General features: G+C 42.5%; 1 protein-coding gene across 1 annotated transcript; it reads left to right on the top strand.

The window, feature by feature from the left end:
• Positions 1-5,101: 5,101 nt before the first annotated feature.
• On the top strand, positions 5,102-16,221 carry Ywhah (tyrosine 3-monooxygenase/tryptophan 5-monooxygenase activation protein eta). Its single transcript, XM_047562354.1, has 2 exons — positions 5,102-5,414; positions 14,781-16,221. The coding sequence occupies exons 1-2, from the start codon at positions 5,328-5,330 to the stop codon at positions 15,432-15,434; spliced, it is 741 nt and encodes a 246-aa protein (XP_047418310.1). The 5' UTR covers positions 5,102-5,327; the 3' UTR covers positions 15,435-16,221.
• The last annotated feature ends 7,218 nt before the right edge of the window (positions 16,222-23,439 follow it).

The raw sequence follows: 23,439 nt of genomic DNA, 5'->3' as shown, positions 1-23,439 counted from the left end.
TGAAATAAAAAAAAGAACTTAGCCATTCACCAGTACAGCCTTCCATTTTCCCATTTCACAGTAAGAAACCAAAGGTTCAGAGGCAAAGTAGCAGCATTCTCAGGCCCTGTGCTCTAACTGTCCTAGACCGAGATTCCCCCTCCCACCTGGGCCCAGTGGAAACCATGCAGAAGCTGGAGGCAATTATCTAGGTAGTTCTAGCCAAAGATCTAGAAAATTCTTGCTAAGAAACACAAGTTGCCCGACCATCTGCAAAACTGAAGCAAAAGCCTTTTTTTCCCTCATTTTAACTGCAATTCCATAGGTGACAGCTTTGCCTTCTCCTCAGAACTGAGCTCCTCTGAACAAGCCTGAAGAAGGTGGGGGTTGTGATTGGGGCTCAAAGAACCAGCTCACAGATTGCAACTAACAGGACATTTTCTCACATCTTAATGCCAAAAGCTGCCTTGGGTGAGGGTGGGCTTCTATGGCAGGCTTTGAAAGAGTGACAGGAGGACCTGGACGATTCTGAAATCTGTGTGCTTAAGCCAATCTTAGACACAGGGTGAAGGATTTGGTATTAGCAAAAGAACACTAGGGTCAAAGCAAATGGCAAAAAACAGGTACAAGGGAGGGAGGTTCAGGTGACTGCCAATCTCTGACCCTTCTTATAGTTCTCAATTTCTTTATCCATATAATGGGGGTAAGAACCTCTCTCTAAGTGGGGATTTGATGAGATAATGTCTGGGGGTAAAGTCAGGAAGAGAGTAAATGATTAATAAACAAGAGCTGCTGTTGATGCTATTGTTGATGGTGTTATCATTGGCTGGGGAATCTGGTAAAGTCACCTTGGCAGTAGGCAGGAATTTAAAATCTTATCTGGGTGACACGAATTTGTGTGCAGGCAGCCCCTCTAGTTCAAGATGGTAACCATGCCAACAGTGTGAATGCCACCTCTCTGAAACAATAGGAGGTCTTCTTTGTAACATGTCCTTTGGTGTCCAGATTTCTCAGGCAGCTCAGAGTGTCCAAGAGTATCTGAAAGAAAAGGAAAAAAAAAAAAAAAAAAAAAACAGGACATGCCTTTTCTAGGTCACCTCTTCACTGAACTCCAGTGGAGGGTTTTGACAACTGCTACATGATGAGCAGTCATCCCACTGGGTCGGGGTGGAATGTAGCAAGGAATTATTGCATAGCTGGGAGGATGGTGCTTTTCCTATTCCTGCATTATGCAGATACTATACATAAATGCATATGCTGATCCCTATAGCACCCCTAAGAAACAGGTGTTGTTAAACCTGTTTTACAAGTGACCTGTCCAAGGGTAGAATCATGTTCTTTGTCCCCATCATAACACTCTCAGGAAGCCAGGTGGGTTTTTGCTCAGTTCCCTGAGACCCTGTACCAGGTGAAGACAGACCTGGTCCTTGCATATTTTGATGTTAATCATTGGCCCCCTTCGTCTTATTTAGGGGCACTCTTTGGAGTTCTTTAAAGGTCATGTTTAGTTGGATGTGCTGGTGCATGCTTGTGATCCCAGTGACTCTGGAGGCTGAGGCAGAAGGATTGAAAGTTTGAGGTAAGCCTCAGCAACTTAGTGAGGCCCTAAGCAACTTAGCAATACCCTGTCTCAAAAAATAAAAAGAGCTGGGGGATGTAGCTCAGTAGTAAAGCTCCCCTGGGTTCAGTCCTCAGTATGGGAGGGCAAAAGAGTCATACTTATTGATGGAATTACTTAGCATCCTAGTCTGTCTTTATGAGGCTTTGAGGAGCTGGCAGGTCTCTCTCTAGGGCAAGGAAAATGGGTGCCTTTTACAATCTGAATGACTCTGAAAGGGGAAACACACTTTGAACCTTTCTCATCTTATGGGGCAGCATGATGGGCAGGCTTGGGACCCTGAAGGACCAGGGTTTGAGCCCTGGCTCTGCCAATGCCCAGCTGTATGACTTTGTTGAAGTCATAGAACATCTTTGAACCAGTTTCCTCAGCTACAAAGTGAAAATGAAAATTGTAACTATCTTACAGGGATGTCTTGAAAAGAAAAAGAAATCTCCATCTTTGCAAAGTACTTCATGTGATCCTGGGAACATGGTAAAGGATCACTTCCCCTCAAGAGTGGGCAAGAATACCCAGGATGAAGCAGAGTGAGAAGAGGCCTGGATCAGAGCCCTGAGGAATTTCAGCACTTTGGGGAAGGCTAGAAGATTAGCCCATTCAGGAGGCAGAAGAAGAGCGGCCAGAGCTGCAAAAAGTAGCCAGGAGTGCAGGGTCATAAAGACTAACAGAAGAGCTAGACAAAAAGGGATAGACAGTTGCCCTAGCACAGACAAGAGGGACACAGAGAAAAGAACTATGGAATATCCTTGGATTTGACAACAAGGAGGTCTCTGGTGGCCATGGTGAGGCTGTCTAGGTGGAAAAGTGGAGTAGAGCCGGAGTATGCTAGGCTGCCAAGAATGAATAGGAGAATTAGAAATGGGGAAGTTTGCTGAGAAGAAAAACTTTGTGAGAGAATCGAAGTATCATTTACGCCATTTCTTAGCCATTTCATGCTGCTATAACAGAATGCCTTAGATTAGGAAATTTATATAGGAAAACTGATTTGTTTCATAATTCTGGAGGCTGGGAAGTCCAAGGGCCTGGCACCAGTAGGCATCTGCTTGACCTCTTATCATTCCATAGCAGAAAATGAGAAGAGCAAAAAACAAAACAAAAAAGAATTCAAGATAGTACTCTCCAGTCCTTTTATAACTGTCCTTAATCCCCTTAGGACCCACCTCCCAACACTGTTGCATTGAGGATTAAGCTTCCAGCACATGCTTTTCAGAGGATACATTCAAACTGCAGCACATGCCCAGCATGGTGGGGCATGCCTGTAGTTCAAGTCACTCAGGAGGACTGCAAGTTTGAGGTCAACCTAGGTAATTTAGAAAGACTGTGTATCAAAATAAAACATATTAAGGGCTGGAGACATAGCCCAATGGTACCTAGCTGACCTGAGGCCCAGGGTTCAATCCCCAGCACTGCTAACAAAAACACCAAATTGTATAACATGTCAAAATCAATTATTCAGAATGTTCCAGCTCTACCTTATTTTCACTATTTGGAAATCAATTTCTGTTCAACAATGGTCTGAAAAGCTTGAAGGATTGTAAGCCTTCTAAGTGCTAAAAGGAACCCAGGAGTTCTTCCCTCGCTGTGCTGGTCCTCTTCCCAGCTTTCACTAGAAGCCCATCCTTATGGAGGGTGGAGTGAATGATTAATACTATCTATCACACCTTCACAAGATATTCACTAGGGAAAGATCAGCCTTGTTTGTTAACCTTGAATCCACCAGCAAAGGTGACTCTTCAAACCGTGGTGAAGGCTGGGGTGGGGGCCTCACTTGAATTCAGTTTCATGAGTATGAAGGTCCTCATTTTAGCATCACAGCAGGGAGAAGAAAGTCTGGGAAGCAGGAGACCTGGCATGGAGGTCCCAGCCCTGATCACCAATTGCACAAATGGGTCAGCAATCCTCTTCAGAAGTCCAGTTTTCCCCTTATGCAGGAATAAGGAATTGGATAGAAGTAACTGTAAGGGTCCTGCAGGCTCTGACATCCCAGGATGTGGATTTCTAGTCTCTGGTACTTTTTTTTTTTTTTTTTTTTTAAGTGGTGCTGGGGTTTGAACCCAGGGCCTTGTGCTTGTGAGGCAAGCACTCTACCAACTGAGCTGCATCCCCAGCCCCTTGTCTCCAGTACTTTTAACAGTTCAAGTGGGCAAAACTGAAGTCTGGAAAAGGCAGTCTCCAGTCCCGACCTTCTCCTTTCTAATGCATCTTACTCTTCAGAGCAAGACTCCTGGCCTGAGATATGGTTTTAGTGGTTCCCAATTACCTTAGGATAAAGCTTCGACTCTTCAGCCTGGCATTTAAACACTCCATAATCTCACTTTATCCAACCTCATTTCCCACAGTCAGGCCTCTCTTCTCATCTTCGCCAACATTTTGTTTCTATCCTAACTGCTCATACTGAACCCACACCCTAGTATCATTTTCTGATTCATGTATCCTTCCAACTTACTTGCTCTTTTATATTTAGATCTCAGCTTCTCAGAAGCAGGGGCTGTTATCTTACTTAATCAGTGATGAGCATGCAGTAGGTGCTCAATAAAATTCCCAGCAAGTCCAAAGCCCTGTCTCCTATGCTGTCTTTGGCATGCTGTATTTCAGAAGATCTGTTTTTATCATTGGGTTTTCCTAGCTTGCCAGGAACCTACGACATCAAATGTGAGGACTGTGAGGAGTATGGTGTGCAGTTAAGAGACTCCTCTCTGCCACAAGAGGAAGCCCAGAGTTTTAATTCAGTCCTTGTACCTTCACTTACAGTTCTTGTAACCTTGAGCATTTGCCTTTGCTTTGCATTTTCACTTTCACTACAGTTCTGCCCACCGGGGTGGGTTGTGAGGATTAAACAGCATTGGCCTGCTCCTGGTAGGTGTGTGGTGAACGTTATTCATCCCAATCCAGTCACCCCATCCCTCCTCCTCATAGAAGGCACAGTTGGTTCAAGGCCACTTCTTAGGTGGCAGCACAGCTCCGCAACCAGGTAGGTGCCAGTGTGTGTGCATGTACTCAAAGGCCATACCGGATGCTGCCATTGCCAGGGCAAACCCAATAGCAGGGTGTGGCGCTGAGGAGCAGAACCGCCTGGTTGGGCTCTGGTGGGAAGGACAGCAGGGGCGGACACAACCCGCCCTCCGGGGCAAGCTGCCTCTCAGCTTCTCCAAGCGGTTTATTTGGTTTGGGGGACTTTCTCAAGCCAAGTCTCTAAAGTGGATTGAATGGCCGTGACTATGCGCTGCCTGTGCCGCCGCCATCATCGGGGTCCCTCCTAGTGCTCCGCAGTCTCCACCCCGGCTCTATCCTCTCCCACCTCCACCTCTGCGGCGGTAAAATGCAGCACTCGCAGGGCGCCTGCGCGGCTCTCCAGCAGGGCGGTGGCGGCAGCTATTTATAGTAGGTGACGTCACCTTGAAATAGACCGTTAGGGCTGGCCCGCCCTTCCCCCCTCCCACTCCCGCGGCTTGGCCCGGCCTCTCCCACTGCGCAGGCGTCGTTCCGTCCGCCCATCCCCCACCAGGAGGCCGCTTCTCCTCCCTCGGCGGCGTCGGGGGCGCGAGCCACAGCGCGCGGAGCGAGCCAGAGAGAAGAAGGCGCGAGTGGCGGCGCTGCCTGCAGCCTGCAGCCTCGGGCCAACCGGCGAACCAGTGCGCGTGCGCGGCGGCGGCCTCCGCGGCGACCAGGGAGCGGACGGGCGGGCGAACGAGCCGTGCGGGGCGCGAGGCGAGGCCGGGCCTAGAACGACATGGGGGACCGGGAGCAGCTGCTGCAGCGGGCGCGGCTGGCCGAACAGGCGGAGCGCTACGACGACATGGCCTCCGCCATGAAGGCGGTGAGCGCGCCGCGATCCCGGGCGGCCGGCCCCAGGGTCCCAGCATGGGGAAGGGATGGGGCGGCGGACAGCGTCTACCTCCTGGCCTGGCCCGGTCCGGGACGATGCAGCTGGGCGCGGCCACCCACAGCTCGCGCTTCCCGCGCCCGCCGGGCTCCCCGCCATTTCCTGAGGCCTGGGCCGGGGTGGGGTCTCCGGGGAGGCAGCCGTACCGGGTCACGAATACGGCCCGGCGCGAATGAGCGGGCGGGGGTCAGCGCATCCTTACTCGGTGCTCTGGACGGGTGGCGGGGAGTTGTCCGAGGAAACACGCGGGAGCCACATTTGCTTCTAGACTGTTCTATCGAACCTGGGGGCTCACGTCTCTCTAACCTTCCACCATTCACCAACTTGTAATAAAGAATCACCTAGTGAGTGGCGCGCGCGCGCTCTTGGTTTTCTCTGCCACGACCTGAAACTTGTGTAATTCCGATCCGTTTGTTCTGCCTGCTCCTTGTTCTTTCCCTACCTTCTCATGCTTGGGGTCTGGCTTTGTTTTGGAAGACCCCGCTCCTGCAGTGTAGGCTTGGAAGAGGGCTGGGAGGCGGAGGGTGTGTGGCCTCACATTATAGCACCAGGTTTACTGTTGCACCGTCTGGAGATTAAAATGAGACGTGACTTCTCGGCCACACGAATCCTTGTGCCTTTACATTCCCAAGACCCTTTCGGATTCTGCAGCTTGATTTCCTGTGAAGGAGTCGTGACCAGCCACACCCTAGCAGATAACCATGGATTAGACACCACCTGCATTTCTGAGACTTTTGAGTTCCGGTTACCATCTCACTGTCCCTGTCGTTTCATATTATCTTATATTTTCTCTAAGTGAACATTACTTCTGTGTCAAGGTCACTCTGGTAGAATTACAACCGGTGGCCACCAACTTGCTATATAGTTAGTGTACAGCCTCCCAGGTCCCCACCTTGAACCTACTAAAAATTGAGAAATCCTGGGAGTGAGATTCAGAAATCTGCATTTTTGCCAGCTTTGGGGCAATTTTTAGGTGGATTTTAAATTTGAGAATGACTGCCCTGGATTATAGCTCAGATGCCCTTTGACTGGCCTTTTGAAGGGATTTCTAAAAGAAAAAAAACTATAACCCAGAGACTCTGCCATATTTTAGACTCATTTGAAAATCTCATTTTATGACTTTTGATAGTCATATCAGATGAAACATACTTGAGGCCAATATTTAGGATTATCCAGGTAAGAATGGTATTTGAATTATCGTACAAGTCCTTAATACAGCTAAACTAAGTGTGTTTGGAAACCAGCAACACATCAAGGCCCATTTGTTGACAAATTGATGATCTTCATTCAACACTGTGGTATCCCTATTTGATTAGATGGGAGCATTTTATCTGAATCAGGGGATGGTCTAAGTTTGGGACTTGAACTTGCAAAAAATTCTTGAGGCCCCCCCCTTTGAGAAAAAGGAATTAAAATATGATTTTACAAATTTTAAATGACTGAGCATATGAATGCATTTCCCTGGAAGGGGCCCTAAAACAGTTCTCTTGGGGAAAAACCTACCTCTGTCCACTCAGCAAGTTATACGTGCTTCTTTTCCCCAGTAACTGAGAACTTACCAGTTATGCAAACAAAAAACTTTTGAACATTTTGGTGTGGTCCATGCGAAGCCTGGGAGTGGGACATGAAGTCTGCAGGGTTAGGAGGAGCCCTTTGGGGAATGATGTTAGAAGGAATGGAATTTGAAGTTTAATTGAGGTTAAGAAAAATGGCTAGAAAGTGTTTTGTGGAACTATCAGAAACTTGAGGCAACTTGAGATGGGAAATAAGGGGAAAAAATGGAGGGAGTTATCTGAACAAAATTTGAGCAAGGAAAAAACCCTTTCTGGTCTTCATAAGCAGGCTTGAAAAATACAATTAGCTATTTTTGTCTACAGATTTTCTCTGAGGCACTAGGTAGCATTTTGCAAACTAATGAACCCTTCAGTGTGTTAGGAATTCATAATAATCCATATCTGTAATGATTGATAGGTTAGAAAAGCCATCTAGCTTTGAAAATTCAGTCCACATTCATCAGATTTGTAATAAATCCTTCAAGATAACTAAAAGAATTTTTTTGTCATCTAAATTAATGAAGTGTATTTATTGGTGAGTGGAGAATGGTTTCTTAAATTTTGCCTGTTAAATTGGTATTTGTAGATTAAATTCTTTGTTATTAGAGAACTGATTCCCGATTTTGTCAATACAAACCTTAAGTAGAGCTTTTGGAAAAAGTGAATTCTAGATACCCTCTGGGTTTATATGGGCTTTTTTCAGGACTGTGGAAGAAGCAGGTAAGTAAACTAGGGAGGATGGATCTAGGCACCACTCCTGTGACCTTGAAACTTCTCACGTGGTCTCTAAGCATAAAACTAGGAATATTGTGTTATTAACAAATTAGTTTCTACCTCAAATCTTCTAACTTGTTTCTGTTTCTTTTGTAATTTAAATGGTCACCTAATATTGCCTGCCTGTCATGATTGATGTTTCTTAATCTACCAGCATCACCTGGAGGACAGTGTTGGTAAGCTTTAAGAAAAATCATGCATTTTGGAAACAGTGATGTTGCCTCAAGTCATTTGAGAACTACAATTTTTTGCCTTAACCCATAATTTGAAGAGGCAAGAAATGTTTCTAAAGAGAAGTTAATAAAGGAGTATCTTCAAAACTCTCCTTATCTCATACCTACTAGCTTATATACAGTGTATAGGGGGAAGAAACATTGTGAAAGATCTTAGAAACCAAGGCCTTTCTAAAGTGGCATTGACTGATTTTACGCAATTCATAACTTCTGTAAAATGTCTGTAATACCATTTTATGAGAACTATGAAATAGGTGGGATTGAAATGTTAAATGTAAGACTAAGTGATTCAAGAAAGGAGGGAAAGTAATCAGATTTCCAGAGAGTATGCACGGGCGGCCACAATATAGTCATGCCTCTTATTGCTCTAAGTCATCTATTTTTCTGTTGAAACATTTAGGCAGTAAACGTGAAGTTATAAAATGTAAAAATGATGTGCGTTTTAATACTGACATTAATCACAGTGTTGATAGAAGACAAAGAAATGTGTTTAAAGAACTTGAAGAATATAGAAATCTTTAAACATTTTTTTTAGATGTCGATAGACCTTTATTTAATTTATTTATTGGGATGCTGAGAATCGAACCCAGTGCCTCACACATGCGAGGTAAGCGCTCTACCACTGAGCCACAACCCCAGTCCCATACAGAAATCTTAAGTGCAGAAAACAACCCCAGTTAGGGAAACAGGCATCTGATAGGGAGAAGCAATTGGCCCAACTAGTGGCAAAAGGCTCTTATTCCAACAGCTGTGAGATTGTGGGAAGTAGGGAAACAAGCAGGTGGTATATAAAAAGAGAGTACCACTGAGTGACCCTGGGTAAGACATAATCCATTTTGTAGATGTTAAGGATAATTTTGAGGTATACCAAAATTGTGGTATGAAAGCTTAAAGCCACATTGGCACTATTGTTCAAATGTATAAAAACTAGGGAAGCTCTGTTTCCTATCAGCTGGTCATTTGAAGTAATTATCTCTTGTCATGTATGAGCTGAAAAAGCAAGCCTTGGATAATTTTTGCAATAGAATTAAAAGGCACTCAAGTGGCAGACAGACTGGGCTTTGTTTCCCTGAAGTGTAAATCATGGCCATCTGGGTTTGGGTTCCTGAATTATATTCTGAAGAACTCCCATAGCCAAGACCCCCCACTATTCACTTCCTTAAATAAACAAAAAAAATGCATTTTCCTTATCTTGGGTATTTTATATTAGTGGTAGCCTCTGTAATGTTATACTTTTCTAGGAATAATAGTTTTGGGTAGGAGTACCCCAATATTTCATTTAGCAAGATTATGGAATTTTATCATTTTGCTTATTAGGTATTATTAGGTACCCAGTAAATTGTAGCTGTTAATCCATGTACAAATTCTGATTTAATCTTGAACAACTCTGGGTAGATATTGACTCCATTGTACAAATGAGAATTAGTTTGATTTTCTCAAACAGTAAGTTGACGCCAGGATTTGAACTCAAATTCACAGCTGTAAGGGTAACTGCTGTACGATATTACCACATGAGGCTAAGGGATAAAGTTTCTAGTATACATTCAGGTATATTAACCATTGTCATCTTTGGCAAACACATTCCAGTTACTTTGTACAAGTGGGCTTTTGAAACAATTTTATTTATTGGCTATAAGTAATTTTTGCCCAATTTGATTATAAACAGTTTGTCACATAAGGGTCTTAGTTATATCAGATAAGCATAAGAGGGAAACTCAGATCTGGAGTTGGCTTTTTCTGAAGGTCAGGAGTATTTTTTCAGTTTAGCAAATCAAGTGTTAGTTGGATTTGAGTTCCTGCTATGAAGTAAGTATAGGACTGTATTAACTTGTGGTACTTCAAGAAGTTGTTTTGTATCCTCAGCACCAGTTGTTTCTCCATCTTTCCTGTAGTATATTTTGTAAGCCTATAATGTTCCCTAAGTAACATATTCTTGATTGCTGGTAAAATTCTCTCCAGTGTCCAGGTAGAGGCAGCTGGACTTCTACTCCAGCATTTTGGTGCTTCCCCCACTCCTGGCTACAGTTACATTGCCTTGGTGTTGGCACTTCCTGCAATCAGAACCTGCTTCTAAAGCTACCTGTCCTGGTACCTCCAGGGACAGTAGCATTCAGTAATGCCATTCGAAGGGGGTTGTATTTAACCCCTGCTGATCCTTGCGAGAAATTTTGATGATGTCAAAAGCAAGGCAAAGACAGTCTCTTGATGATAAGGGTAGGTATTTTGTAACATTAAGATGAATGTGAAAATTGATTATCTGAGCTTGAAGTTTAGCCTATCTTATGGCCTAACAGAACTGCAGCCTCACCTTAGTGAGGATACTTACTGGGTTCAGCCTGGCTTTAACTGATGATGTTTTTGCACAATGGCCTGCAGGGAGTAGTCTACAAGTTTGGGTCCAAGCAGGATCCTCACTTCCTGAGAATTAACTTGGAAAAGAGCCTAAAAAGGCTTCATCTTTCTGACTTGCTTTAAACACACACACACACACACACACACACACACACACACACACACAGTGTTCTGCCAGAGAAGCTTAAGGATTTTATTATATGGTTTTGTTAACCTAATTGCTCATGAGAATTGTTTTCTTCTGTTACAAACTCAACATCAAAAGCAAGCTGTTCAGTAACATGTGGGCAAAGTAACTATAAATGATGGGACAGTAATGTGTGTTTAGGCATGAGTAGCTGTGAAGGATGGGAGAGGTGTTCAGAACAAGTAACATTATTAACTGGTAATATGGCTTGGCAGTCTGGGTGGCGTTTTTGTTTGGTCAGTATTACTTTTGATGTTGGATGTTTCCCAGATTAAGAACTTAAAATTTTCCTAAATAGTCACTGTTCTATTTTTGGCATGGATCTATTTTTACTCAAAAACACATAGTTTATTGCCTTATGAGTAGTGGGAGGAGGCCCCTAGGGATTTTTGAGTAAGCGAATGGTGTCATGGGAAGATAAATGAATTAGCAGCAGGCTGGGTTATTTGTGACTTTCAGTAATGCTGTGTAGTCCCAGAGCAGAGAAACTGGGTGAAGCGAGTGCCCTGGGGTTCAGAGTCAGTATAGCCAAGGGCTGTGTGAAAAAGACATCAGGAAAATGGCTGGCAGTCCTTAAATGGAGAGGGAATCTTGGTAAATGGGGAGGGTTAGTCAATTTAAATTTTTCAGAAAGGATGTATATAGGATAAAATGAATTGGGGAATTATGCAAGAGAGCAAGAAAGCAGAGACTTCAAGTAGAAGTGATGCAACCGCTTAGGTGCTTTGAAGCCATATGAAGACATAGTGGCCAGAGTGACTGCTCTGACGGCAGCTGATAAGCGGTGGAAATGAATATTACACTAGTATTAGAGGGGAAAGAAGATTGAGAACCCTGTCCTTAAATCTCTTCTAGCTAAAATTCTTTGTCTTGTCTTTGCTTTGTATTTCTAATTAGAAAGTATTCGGAAACCTGTGGTTGCGGAAATGCAAAATCTCATTGCCATAGGTTCTGCAGATAATCGTTAAGCTGATTTAGTATGTAGTATGGTTCTTCCCATTATGTTTCTGCTTCTCCTTGAGCTTTTATTGGGGGGTGAGGTGGGGGTGGTGCTAGGTTTCAAATGCAGGACCCTCAACATGCTAGGCAAATGTACTACCACTGAACTGTATCTCCAACTCCTAGGGATGAACTATTGTTAGTTCTGGCTCCTATATTTTGGTATTTGAAGTATTGGCAACTAGTACTAACATCAGTGGAGGTTAAATTTGCAATACGCATTGTCAGTCAAGGCTAGCTGCAAATCTTTTGTTTTAATGGGCCATCTGGTGTTTTGGGTCTCATAATTTTCCAATCTGGGGAAATTCAGTTTTCTCTAGTTAACTGATCAAGTGATTAAACTCTTAATTTCATAAGTTTCTTTTTACTAGTATTTAAAAATAATATATTTAAACATACCCAGTTATTTTCTAGTTAGGATCTGGCTGGGGTTCTAAGAACAGTGCTTACTTAGTTAAGTTAGTCACGCTCAGCTGATGCAGATAGTGATTCATTGGGACTGGCAGGCAACCAGATGATTATTACATAAACACTGATGTTCCTAGTAAATTATTTTTCTTGTGAAGGTACCATAAATATTGCCCAATACTTATTTTTTGGCAGTTTATTCCCAATGGAAAAAGAATATTTTTGCATGAATTCCTGAAAGTCATAGATTATACCTAAACTTCACTTACATTAATAGGGTCAACCTCTTGCCTTACCACACCTTTATTGATGCTTATTAGGAAAAATGGTGAAGTTGAAGTTGGAGATCGTTTGGGCTGATCCTTTTTATTTTACTTTTGATGCCCAGAAAGGTGATTTGTTTGAGGTCACATGCAACTAGCTAGGACAAGTTGAGACTAGTTGTCTTAGGTTTTAGTAATTAATAATGCCCCCTCTGCAAACACATTGTTTAATATATAAATGTATTTCAGATATGCACTCTATTTTGATGATATACTCTGGGAAGTTACCTTGGTGAATCTTTGGAGCAGTCTAACAGAAGCAGCTTTATTAGTCACAGGATGAAATATATTGTGACTCTTTATGGGTTTTATTTGCATTTCAGTGTCTTATCTGGATTTAATTACTGCAGAATCTAAGGAGATCTTTGAATTCTATTCTTGCCTTTATGTTTTGTTTTATTGATTTATTGCCCTAGAAAAGTGAGTAATTCTGTAGGACTCAAGCATTCTGTTTGTCAGAATGAGATGGAACTTTGATTTGGAAGGGTTGCTTCCTTAGAAGACTAATAAGTATATACAAAGTTTCTTTGTATTTCCATTAACAAATGCAAATGGATGTTTAAAGACACTTATTAGAGGTGAAAACTGGAATGGGGTCACAGGTCTTCAACTAGATTTGAAGGGAGCATGGATTTTTGATCAGTAAAAGGGAAAAGATGGCCCTGGATTAGGGCAAATTGCAGTGAGAGTTATAGAGACTACTAATGTACTTGTGAGGAGAATGAGGAACCTGGCTTGACTGGAGTCAGGGCAACTCTTCTGGGAAATGACTGAAGACACACTGAAGAATGAAGTGTGAGTCTGGTTTGATTTAAGTAGGCAAAGGAGGGTGCACATGATCCTAGGTTGAGAATTTGTAGTGAAACATAGATGTCCTAGGGATAGGGAAATGGGGAAATTAGAACAGGGAACTAGTGTTTTTATTTTGACTAGGGTTTGGGGCAGAGGGACTCAGACAGGGGCTTGATTTACCTTGTAAAAACTTGGTACAAATTCTCTGATTTTTAAATATAATGATTTCATTTGTTGCTTATGTTCTTGAATCACTCTTTCCCCAAATAAACTATCACTGTTTCTGAATCTCTACTGCTCAGTCTTGCATGTCCATTTCAGTTTGCTTTGGATAACTATTCAGTTTTGTTTCTCCCTTCTTTGGTGGAGGTTTGGTCCCTCATTAAAGTTCAGTTGGAGTAATATCTTTCTTTAAGGTTAAAGTGCTTTGCTTCCTTCCTTTTTTTCCTTTTAAAATAAAAGGACTATACCACTAGGTCATATTAAGGAGATATTTTGTGAAGGAGTTGCAGGCTCTTTTGAGGACCTGTGAAATGTTCTAGGTTACTTTAGCAAGTTAGCTACTTTGCTGACCCCAGACCAGGGTATTTTTGATTTTAGAGAACTGTATTGGTTTCCTAGGGCTACTGAACAGGATATCACCAACTGAGTAGTGTAAAACTATAGATGTGCTTTTCTTGTAGTTCTAGAGGCGAAAAGTCTGAAATTGGGGTGTTGATGGGGCTGTGTTCTTTCTGAAGGCCCTAGGGAAATACTCTTCCTAACCTCTTTCCTAACTTCTGGTGGTTTTTGGCAGCTCTTAGGTTCTTGGCTCAGGGAGGCTTCATCATTCCAGTCTCTGCCTCCATTGTTACATGGTGTTCTGTGTGTGTCTCTGTCTCTCCAAATCTTACTCTCCTGATAAGGACACCAGTTATTGAATCTCGGGCATACCCTACTTCAATGTGACTTCATCTTAACTAATTATATCTGCAAAGACCTTATTTTTAAATAAGGTCACATTTGCCAGTACCAGAGGTTAGGACTTTAACATATCTTAGTAGGGACACAGTTCAACCCCCAACAGTCTTACTAACTATATAGCTGATTCACCTTGAGTTGGCATCATAGAGAACTAAGGGAAGTCAGCAACTGGTGAACTTTAACTCTTCCATTTAAAATAATTAGTGCTTCCAGGGCCAGTCAAGGGCTCCTGTCAGGTCAGAGTAAATAGGGCTGCTAAGTAGCGTTTTTTCCTTTTAACAGAGATCAGGGCATTTACTGGCACTAATGCATCATTCAGTTTGGCTTAAGGGAAGGCTGGAAGAATCTTTAGGAAAATAACCACACAGGATAAGGTCTCAATGTTTTCTTCCTCAACATTATGCCTTTCCATCCATTCCTTGATCATCCTTATCACCATTCCTCCAAGATGAAAACAACAGCTTATATACAGGATTTGATATGACTTTCTAAGGCCCTATTTCTATATTAAGTTCCAAGTATTTATCTCTTTTCTTGTACTGTAGTCTTCCTTCAGATGGGATATATATTGATTTTGCCCATGAATGGTTTTTATTCTCTGGGTTGGCTTGTCCATAATTCCTTTCTTGAGAAGGATTATAAATTATGTTTAAGAAAGAATTTTCCAAGATTTTTGGATTTAGCTCTCAAATGTTTGTCTCTTTGGGGTTTTGCAGGTGACAGAACTGAATGAACCTCTCTCCAATGAAGATAGAAATCTCCTCTCAGTAGCCTATAAGAATGTGGTTGGTGCCCGGCGATCTTCTTGGAGGGTCATTAGCAGCATTGAGCAGAAAACCATGTCTGATGGAAATGAAAAGAAATTGGAGAAAGTTAAAGCCTACCGGGAGAAGATTGAGAAGGAGCTGGAGACAGTTTGCAATGATGTCTTGGCTCTGCTTGACAAGTTCCTCATCAAGAACTGCAATGATTTTCAGTATGAGAGCAAGGTATTTTACCTGAAAATGAAAGGCGATTACTATCGCTACTTGGCAGAGGTGGCTTCTGGGGAGAAGAAAAACAGTGTGGTAGAAGCTTCTGAGGCAGCCTACAAGGAAGCCTTTGAAATCAGCAAAGAGCACATGCAGCCAACACATCCCATTCGGCTGGGCCTGGCCCTCAACTTCTCTGTGTTCTACTATGAGATCCAGAATGCACCTGAGCAGGCCTGCCTCTTAGCTAAACAAGCCTTTGATGACGCCATAGCTGAGCTGGACACTTTAAATGAGGATTCCTATAAGGACTCCACACTCATCATGCAGTTGCTGCGAGACAACCTCACCCTCTGGACAAGCGACCAGCAGGATGAAGAAGCAGGAGAAGGCAACTAAACATCCTTACGGTCCCTGGCCCTTCCTTCACCTACCATTCCCATCATCACCAATTCTTCCTTGCCACAGTCACTAAATATCTAGTGCTAAACCTATCTGTATTGGCAGCACAGCTACTCAGATCTGCTCTCCTGTCCCTTGGAAAGCAGTTTCAGATAAACCGTCATGGGCATTGCTGGACTGATGGTTGCTTTGAACCCATAGGAGCTCCCTTTTTGAATTATGCAGAGAAGTGTGTTCTAAATGAGGCATTTTACTATGCCTATTAATCTGTGGCAAATCCAGGCAAAAGTAATTGGGGAGTTTAGAGAGGAGAATTAGCCAACATAGGCTATGGTTGATATTTAAAACAAGCTGATAGTGTTTTGTTAAGCAGTACATCTTGTGCATGCAAAAATGAATTCAGCCCTTTCACCTCTTTCTTCAGCTAATGGAAAACTGTTAAGGAAAGCTGATACAGAGAGACAACTTGCTCCTTTCCATCAGCTTTATAATAAACTTTGATGTGAGGTTTCAGTAGCGCCTTGTTTTGCCTCTTTAAATTATGATGTGCACAAACCTTTTCAACGCAATGCATCTAAAGTTTTGATATGTGTAATTTTTTTGGTTGCGATTGTTTAAGAATCATGGATTTATTTTTTTGTAACTTTGGCGATTGTCCTTGTGTATCTTGACAGCACCATGTGTGTCAGCCCATGTCAATCAAGAGGTGATTATGAAATGCCAGACTTCTAAAATAAATGTTTTGGAATTCCATGGGTAAATAAATGCTGCTTTGGGGATATCATCTCTGTGTGTGGCCTTGATTTTATTTCTCTCCCAAGGAGCTGTTTAACCAGTCATCATTTTAAATTAATTTTGAGGCTGTCAAGCATTGAAGAATCAGTAGTATAGTATCCAGGTTTTCCTGCCATCTGATTGATTCCATTATATATTTTGCAGCACCCATTTAAGGGTCATGAGTTTTAAATAGTTTTCGTGAACCCAGCTGTTAAGCCTCTATGATCCACTCTAACCAATAACTGATGCTTGTAAATGAACCTAACAGAGCAAACCACTGTCTTCTATGGTATGGTATGGCATCTCTGAAAGTTTGTGATCTGTTTAACTTGGGAGGATGGTGTTTAACCCATTCTGGATTGTTGGTTCATACTTAGCACTATATGTCCTCTGATTTTCCTCATTAGATGTGAAATGTTAATTAGGGGCACAGCCTAGGTCCTGAAATAAATTTTAGAGAATATTAAAATTTTAGGTATTAAACATGAAAAAAATGAACCTCGATTTGAGTATGAAAAAAAAAACTTTTTTTTCTTCAGGGGGCTAACTGAAAACTTGGCCCCCTAAGCACCTTCCTCATTTACTTCATTCCAGTGTGTTTCTTGAGGCTCGGCATTATCACTTTGTATCCTGAGTGATGTCTCCAGTCCCTCATAATTTTTATCTTAGGTGTGATACTTAGGACATCTTTGTTCAACTGGTTTTGGTTCAGTTACACAGGTCTTACCTTACTCTTGGCTAAAGCTTGGTACTAAATTGATGAAACTGGCCACATGCCAGCTTCTTCTTGAATTTATATTGTATTCTGAAGCATGGGAGGAAGTTTAATCTACTTTGTTGTTTCAGAAGCAGAGGTATGACCCCCAGATGTTCATAAATACTCATTAGGAGGCCTCTTTTAAGTTGACCTGATTTTAGGTTAAAATGGTGACTCAGTTTCACTTCAACTAGTAGATTAGCTATTTTAAAGCTATGGACTCGATGTAGCCAAGATAAATGTGTACATAAAATCACTCTTATGTTTGAAGTGTCCTTGGTAAAGTATTCACATTTTCACACCCATCTTCTAAAAGGTTTTGTCCCCACTTTACTGGTAAGGAAGCTGAGTTGCAAGAATATGATCTCTAGAATTCATACAGCTGGTAAACCACAGAGAACAACCTCCACTCAACACTTGTGGTTGAGTTCTAACTACCCTCCGGTGGGTTCTTGCACAGCCATGACCTCAAGGCTCTGGACTGCCTTGGCAAGCTATGCTACTTCTGGGTCTTGTGTCCCTCTTTTTCAAGGGTAGGGTTTGTATTATGTTTCAGCTCCAAGTACTGTAAGACACCTTTGGTCTGGAAATTGGGCATACGGTAGGAATATACATAATTAAAATGTAGCCCCATCAGAGATTAATGGACTTCCTTGAGAGAACTTAGAAGGAAGCTATATAAATTGCATGTAGCTCAAACCTGGAAGGGATTTCTACTTTTGATAAAGAGGTCAAGGTAAACTAAGTCCAAGGAAATAAAGTAGCTTTTTTAGGTCACAGCAAAATTAGGGACAACCTAGAATAGCATTCAGATCCACTAAATCCTTGTTCATGCTTCTTTTTACTGTGCTATGCCCTTTGGATTGAAACTAGAAAAAAAAAAAAATGTGACACTTAGATTCTGAGGACAGTTTCAATGCTTTGGATTTTTTTGTTGTTCATTTTTCTGGTGCTACATGGGGAACCCAGGGCCTTAGGCAAGTTAGGCAGGCACTCTACCACTTAGGCTACATCACAGCCTGCTTTCATTGCTTTTAATGTTTTCACTTAGAAATAAAGACATTGTACTTAGGAAAGTCTGTTCAAATTGGTGACTTCATATTTCCAGTAGCTCCTCAAGCCCTGCTCAAATATCCATTTCCTTGTTTGGAGAATCGATAGGGTTCTTAATTATGGAGCTTTTATCAGATAAATGACTTGGTTATCTAAAATCACTTGAAAAGAGGGAGCCCAAGTCCTGGCTCTAGATGAAGTAGGCTGTGTTTGGCCTGTTAGGTTCTCCATGCATTACTTGCACACAGCCTTAGAGGATATATGTCCTATAGAGTTTGAGGGGATCCTCAGTTCTCAGGAAATCCAACTACCAAGCAAGCATCAACACTATGATTAAAGCATCAATACTATGGTGGGACTTAATCATCTTCTGTTATAAAGCCCAATAGTTAGGTTGACTGATGAAAACCACTATTTCAAATACATAACTATGTTCTGGGCACTTTATTTTCATGGTCTCTGAATCTACAGTGACCCTGGAAGATAGGAATATTAATCTATTTTTTAAATAAGAAATCACATACCAGATGTGGCTTACAGTATATGGCTACTAAGAGGTAAAACTGAATATCAAAACTGGGGTTATTATGCTGGGTATGGTGGTGCATGACTGTAAAGCAGGAGAATCACTTGAGCCTAGGAGTTTGAGGCCAGCCTGAGCAACATAAAAAAGATGGGCTGTCCTACTTCAAAGCTATTTCTATTGTGTCATGGGTATTTTGATCGCCATCTGGAAAAAATTAGTCCTAGGAATTCTTCCTTCAAGACCTAATGAAATACTTTCTTTTGCAATTCTCTGATCTGGCTGGAAGCTTCCTCTTTCCTTTGAACTGCTAGGTAACTTTAGATCAGTCTTTGTTATTATTCTAAGTTATTCAGCATGTTGTCACCTCCACTGGACTATAGGCCTTATGGCACCTATCAAGGTTGGATGAGCTAAAGATTGAAGGAATCCATTGTCAAACTCATTCCTAAAGTTCAACTCCTATTTCATTCTGGAGTACAGAAACTATACCAGAAAGGGAAGGGTAAATAACATTTTCTATTCTCTGTGGGCTGGTCACCTTGCTGAGTGGGATTTTAAATTAAAAATTAATACTCTTGTGAATTAAGTTGTAGCTCCAATTACAAGGCTCAGAAAAAGTGACTTTCCTGAGGTCAGACAGGAAGTGGAAGAACATCTTTGTGCAGGACTTCAAGGTCCTTTATTTTAATGGTACTGGAGATTGAACCCAGAGGTACTCTACCTCTGAACTATATTCCCAACTTCCCCACCTTTTAAAAAAAAAAAAATTGAGGCAGGGTCGGTCTCACTAAATTTCTGAGACCTGAGCCTCTTGAGTAGCTGGGATTGCAGGCATGCACCACCATGCCTGGTTTAGGATCCTCGTTCTTTTTGATACTATGTTGCTTTCAATATGTACAATTTAGAAGAAGAATGCAAAGACAACCACAGTCACACAGCAGTTCAAAGGGGAGAGATTACTTACTTTCTACTTTATTGATTCCTTCAGCCAGATGGGTACTACTCCTATTCCTAGGCATATCCTGTAATAGGGACCTTAATGCTTTTCTTTCTCCTAAGACTTGGAGCTCCTTTGCTTCAGAAAGTGCTACAATGACAATTGTAGCTTAATATGGACTCAAGTACCACTAGTTGAAATTTCTCTCTAGCTGCATCCAACTTTTTCAATCTGCTTTCATGTTTTTGCTCAAGTCCTTACTCTCCCTCTGGAATGGGTTTCTTCTCTTGTTCTATCCAAATTCAGTCTATGAAATCCTGTCAGTTTCTGTATGACCCTTTCTGGGATCGGTTCTTTGGGTCTGTACTACAAAATGGCATTTATCACTCCTTTGTTTATGCAATAATCCCATTGAACTGCTACTACATGGTACATCTTGGGTGGGTGGCTGGAGATACCTTGGTAAATTGACAGGAGTCTTGTTTTCCTAGGGTTAACACTCTAGTGGGGGATAAAAAGTAAAAAGCAAAGAGTGAAAGTGTCAACTAAGTTCCTCTCCAGGTCTAACACACAAGGCATAATAAGAAATTCTTGAAATTATGAATAATTAACTAATTTGAGGCCAGAATTTTTTTAAAAAGAAATGACCAAAAAGAATCCTTTATTTCCCCACCCAAATCTACTGATGAGCTGTACAAAACAACTGAAGTCTTGTCTCTAACATTATTTGTAAATTGGTATTATGATCTGGAGCAAGTCCTGGCCTCTTGGAAGTGTCTATAAAAAGTGAGGTTGTTGCTTTGGTGGTCTCTGGGAACTTCCATTTCTGAGATTTTGTAATTCTGTATTATTTTCAACTGCTCTGGGGTGGTCCACATCCTATTCTTGGTCTTTTCCCCTGCACTTCTCCTCTCTTCCCCTTTTCCTTCCACTCTTCACATTTGTCCCTTCTGCATCTGAACTCCACACTCTTCACTTTCCTGGCTATCCCACATTCTACCCAGATAGTTACCATGGGAATCATCTTCTGGAAATGACATCACTCATCTCCTAGGCAACTGTTTCCAGGGCAGTGACATCATCCAATCACCATGGCAACACTCCAGGAGGACAGAGAAATGGGCAAACAGAATTCTTATATATTTCTGGGGGTTGGAAGCAAAGCAGGAAGAATATTAAAAGAAGAAAAATATCTCAGGAGCAAGAAGCTTTGGCCTTTTTGGGGAAAAGTGGGAACCACTGTGAGGCTGAAAAAGAACAGAACCCTCTCCTTTCCTACAACTGGGAAGATCATGTAACTTGTCACCAAATTGGAATACTTGAAAGTGAACAAGGGCACCATTATTATTATTCAGGGATAACAAATGAACACTGGATCTCCCCAAGCAAATCAAGGGTTGTGACCCCCTGCCCATAATCATGCAGCTGCCTAGCTTCTTTCCCTCACCCATGACTCATCCAACAAGCAGTGATTCAGCATTTGCTGTGTGGAGATATTGGGAATACCATAGTGAACAAAACCAGCCCAGCTTCTAATAAAGTATATAATTGTGTGTGTACTGTGTGTTGGGGTGAGGGTAATCCCACAGTCACCCAAATGCATGCTGTGGACTGCATATAATGTTCAAAAGGGAAAGTGCCAAACTCCAGGGACATCTAACAAAAGTTACAGGAAGCAGCTTGGGCAAGAGAGTCCATAAGCCCTGTGGAAGGCAGTTGGGTGGGGCTGAGTTGGGAAGAAGATTGGCAAAGAGAGCATGTGCAAAGAGAGCATGCGGAATATCCAGAACGGAAAGGAAGGTAGGGAGGCCAAGCAAAAACCAAGAGGGAGCTGAAAGTTGAGAGGGCAGAGCAGCAGGGACTAAGCCTCGCAAGACCTTGGAGGTTAGAACTTTGGCCTCCGTTTTCCCAACACTGGGAAGCCCTGTGGGAGGATTTTGAGCAGCAAGCAACAAGATCCTGTTGGCATTGTTAAGAATCTCACCCTGGCTGTCTGTTGTGTGGAGCACACTGGGAGAGCAGTTTGTCTAGGAGGGATTTTGGGTGGTGGGGACGTTAGTGGTGACTCTGAGATGGAGTGTATTTGGGATGTGGAGCTGACATGATTTGCTGAAGGAATGGATAAGGGTGAGGGCAAGGAAGGACTCAGCTGAAACTCAGGTTCCTGGTGTGAGTGATTTGGGGTAGAGGAGAGATACTGCTGTCCCTTCAGATGAGGGTGGTGGGGCAGGACTGGGACTAGGCCAAAGTAAGAGAGGTGCCGATATTTACAGAGGCTTACATTCGCAGGGTCAGGTTTGGAACGGAGTACCCCTCAAAATGCTGTACCTTGGTACGAATAAATTGTTTATTTGTTTAGGGGCAGAGTAGAGATGGTGAGGCACGATCGTTCAGCAGTAACAATGGCAATCTCTTATATTTACAGTGGGGTCTTCATTGTCACCAGGCCCCTAATAAAGGTGAAGAGATCAATGTGTGCAAATTAATGCTGTTTGACTGTGTCCCTAGGCCCTCGTTGGCCTATCTTGCAGATGAGTAAACCAATTCCTAGATAGATTGTAGAAACTGCTGAAGACCTCATACTTGCAGGCAGCAGCACCAGGTCTCAAACTCAGGCTTACTGACTCACGAGCCCACTGTTTTCCCACCGGATGACTTTTCATCAGCCTCGTCAGTTTCCTGGTAAAAGGAAGGGAAGCCAGGTGCCTATAAGGCCCCACACGCTCTTAGATCAGCCATCTCCTCATTCTTCACCATCACCATGTGGGCCGAGGAGCAAACAGAGGGCTTGAGAAGTGATGAAACCCTTCGGTTTGACAGAGTTTCACATCAGAGCTGTATTTTCTCTGCCACAGATGTTCTCAGACCACCTGGAAGGTTCTACCAGGGGAAGGTGGAAGAGGTGCTTTATCTCCCTCATCTGTAAAATGAGATGATGACAGTAATAATTCCCATCCCACAGGTTGTGGTGAGATTAAATGAGATAAGTAAAGGGTGTGGCATGATGCTCCAACATAAAATGTAATTGATGAATGTGAGTGACTATTAAAAGTAAGATGGGAGGGCAAGAGGTGTGGGCTTGTGCATGACACATGGGCCTGTGGGATGGAGGTGGGGGAGGCACGATACAGAGACATACAGGCAAGTTGGTTGCTGAGAAGCCTCCTCCTCACCAGCTGGCTCCCAGGGACACAGCATGGTTCATAGCCCTCATTCCCAATCCTACATCCATTACTGGAGAAAGGATGAGCCTTGCCTCCCTTGGGAAGAGGTGACTATAAAGAAAGGATGGAAACTAGCAGGTTACATCCATGAGGCTGAGGCCTGGGGACAGGGGTGGTAGAAGGGGACCTGTGCCTTATCTCAAAGTTCTATGCCCAGCCCTAACAATAAATGACCATGGTTTTGTTATAGCCTCTAACTGTTGGACTCCCAAAGGCACAATTTTTCCTGGGGCTTAAAAAGGAATGAATAAATGTGAAGATTATAGGCCTGGACACACACACGCACACACACACACACACACACACACACACACTGTTCCTCAATGTATTAGTCAGGGTTCAACCAGAGAAACAGCACCAGTAGGATGTACATAATTTATTGCAAGGAGCTGATCTGAGTGATTTGGTGGATGGTTAGGTCTGAAATCAGTAAGTGCAGACTGGAACTCTTGCTAAGGGCTGAAGCTGCTACAGGGAAAGCTCAGATCTGATTTTAAGGCTTTTCAACTGATTGCATCAGACTCACTCAGATTACTTAGGAGACACCCTCTTAAAGTCAGTTGATAATGGACATTATTTAAATCTTAAAATAAACAAACAAAAAAACAACAAAAAAAAACTTCACTGGAGGTATTTGATGGAATAACTTTGGCCTGTACCTATCCAAGTTGACATTAATGTCAAGAGATATCACACTCAGATGCCAGCCAGGCATGGTCTTGTTTTAC

Source organism: Sciurus carolinensis, chromosome 8, assembly GCF_902686445.1.
Source record: "Sciurus carolinensis chromosome 8, mSciCar1.2, whole genome shotgun sequence".
In the NCBI taxonomy this organism is placed as follows: Eukaryota; Metazoa; Chordata; class Mammalia; order Rodentia; family Sciuridae; genus Sciurus; species Sciurus carolinensis.
Note: the sequence above shows the minus strand (reverse complement) of the source record. Positions and strands in the feature narration are given on the sequence as shown.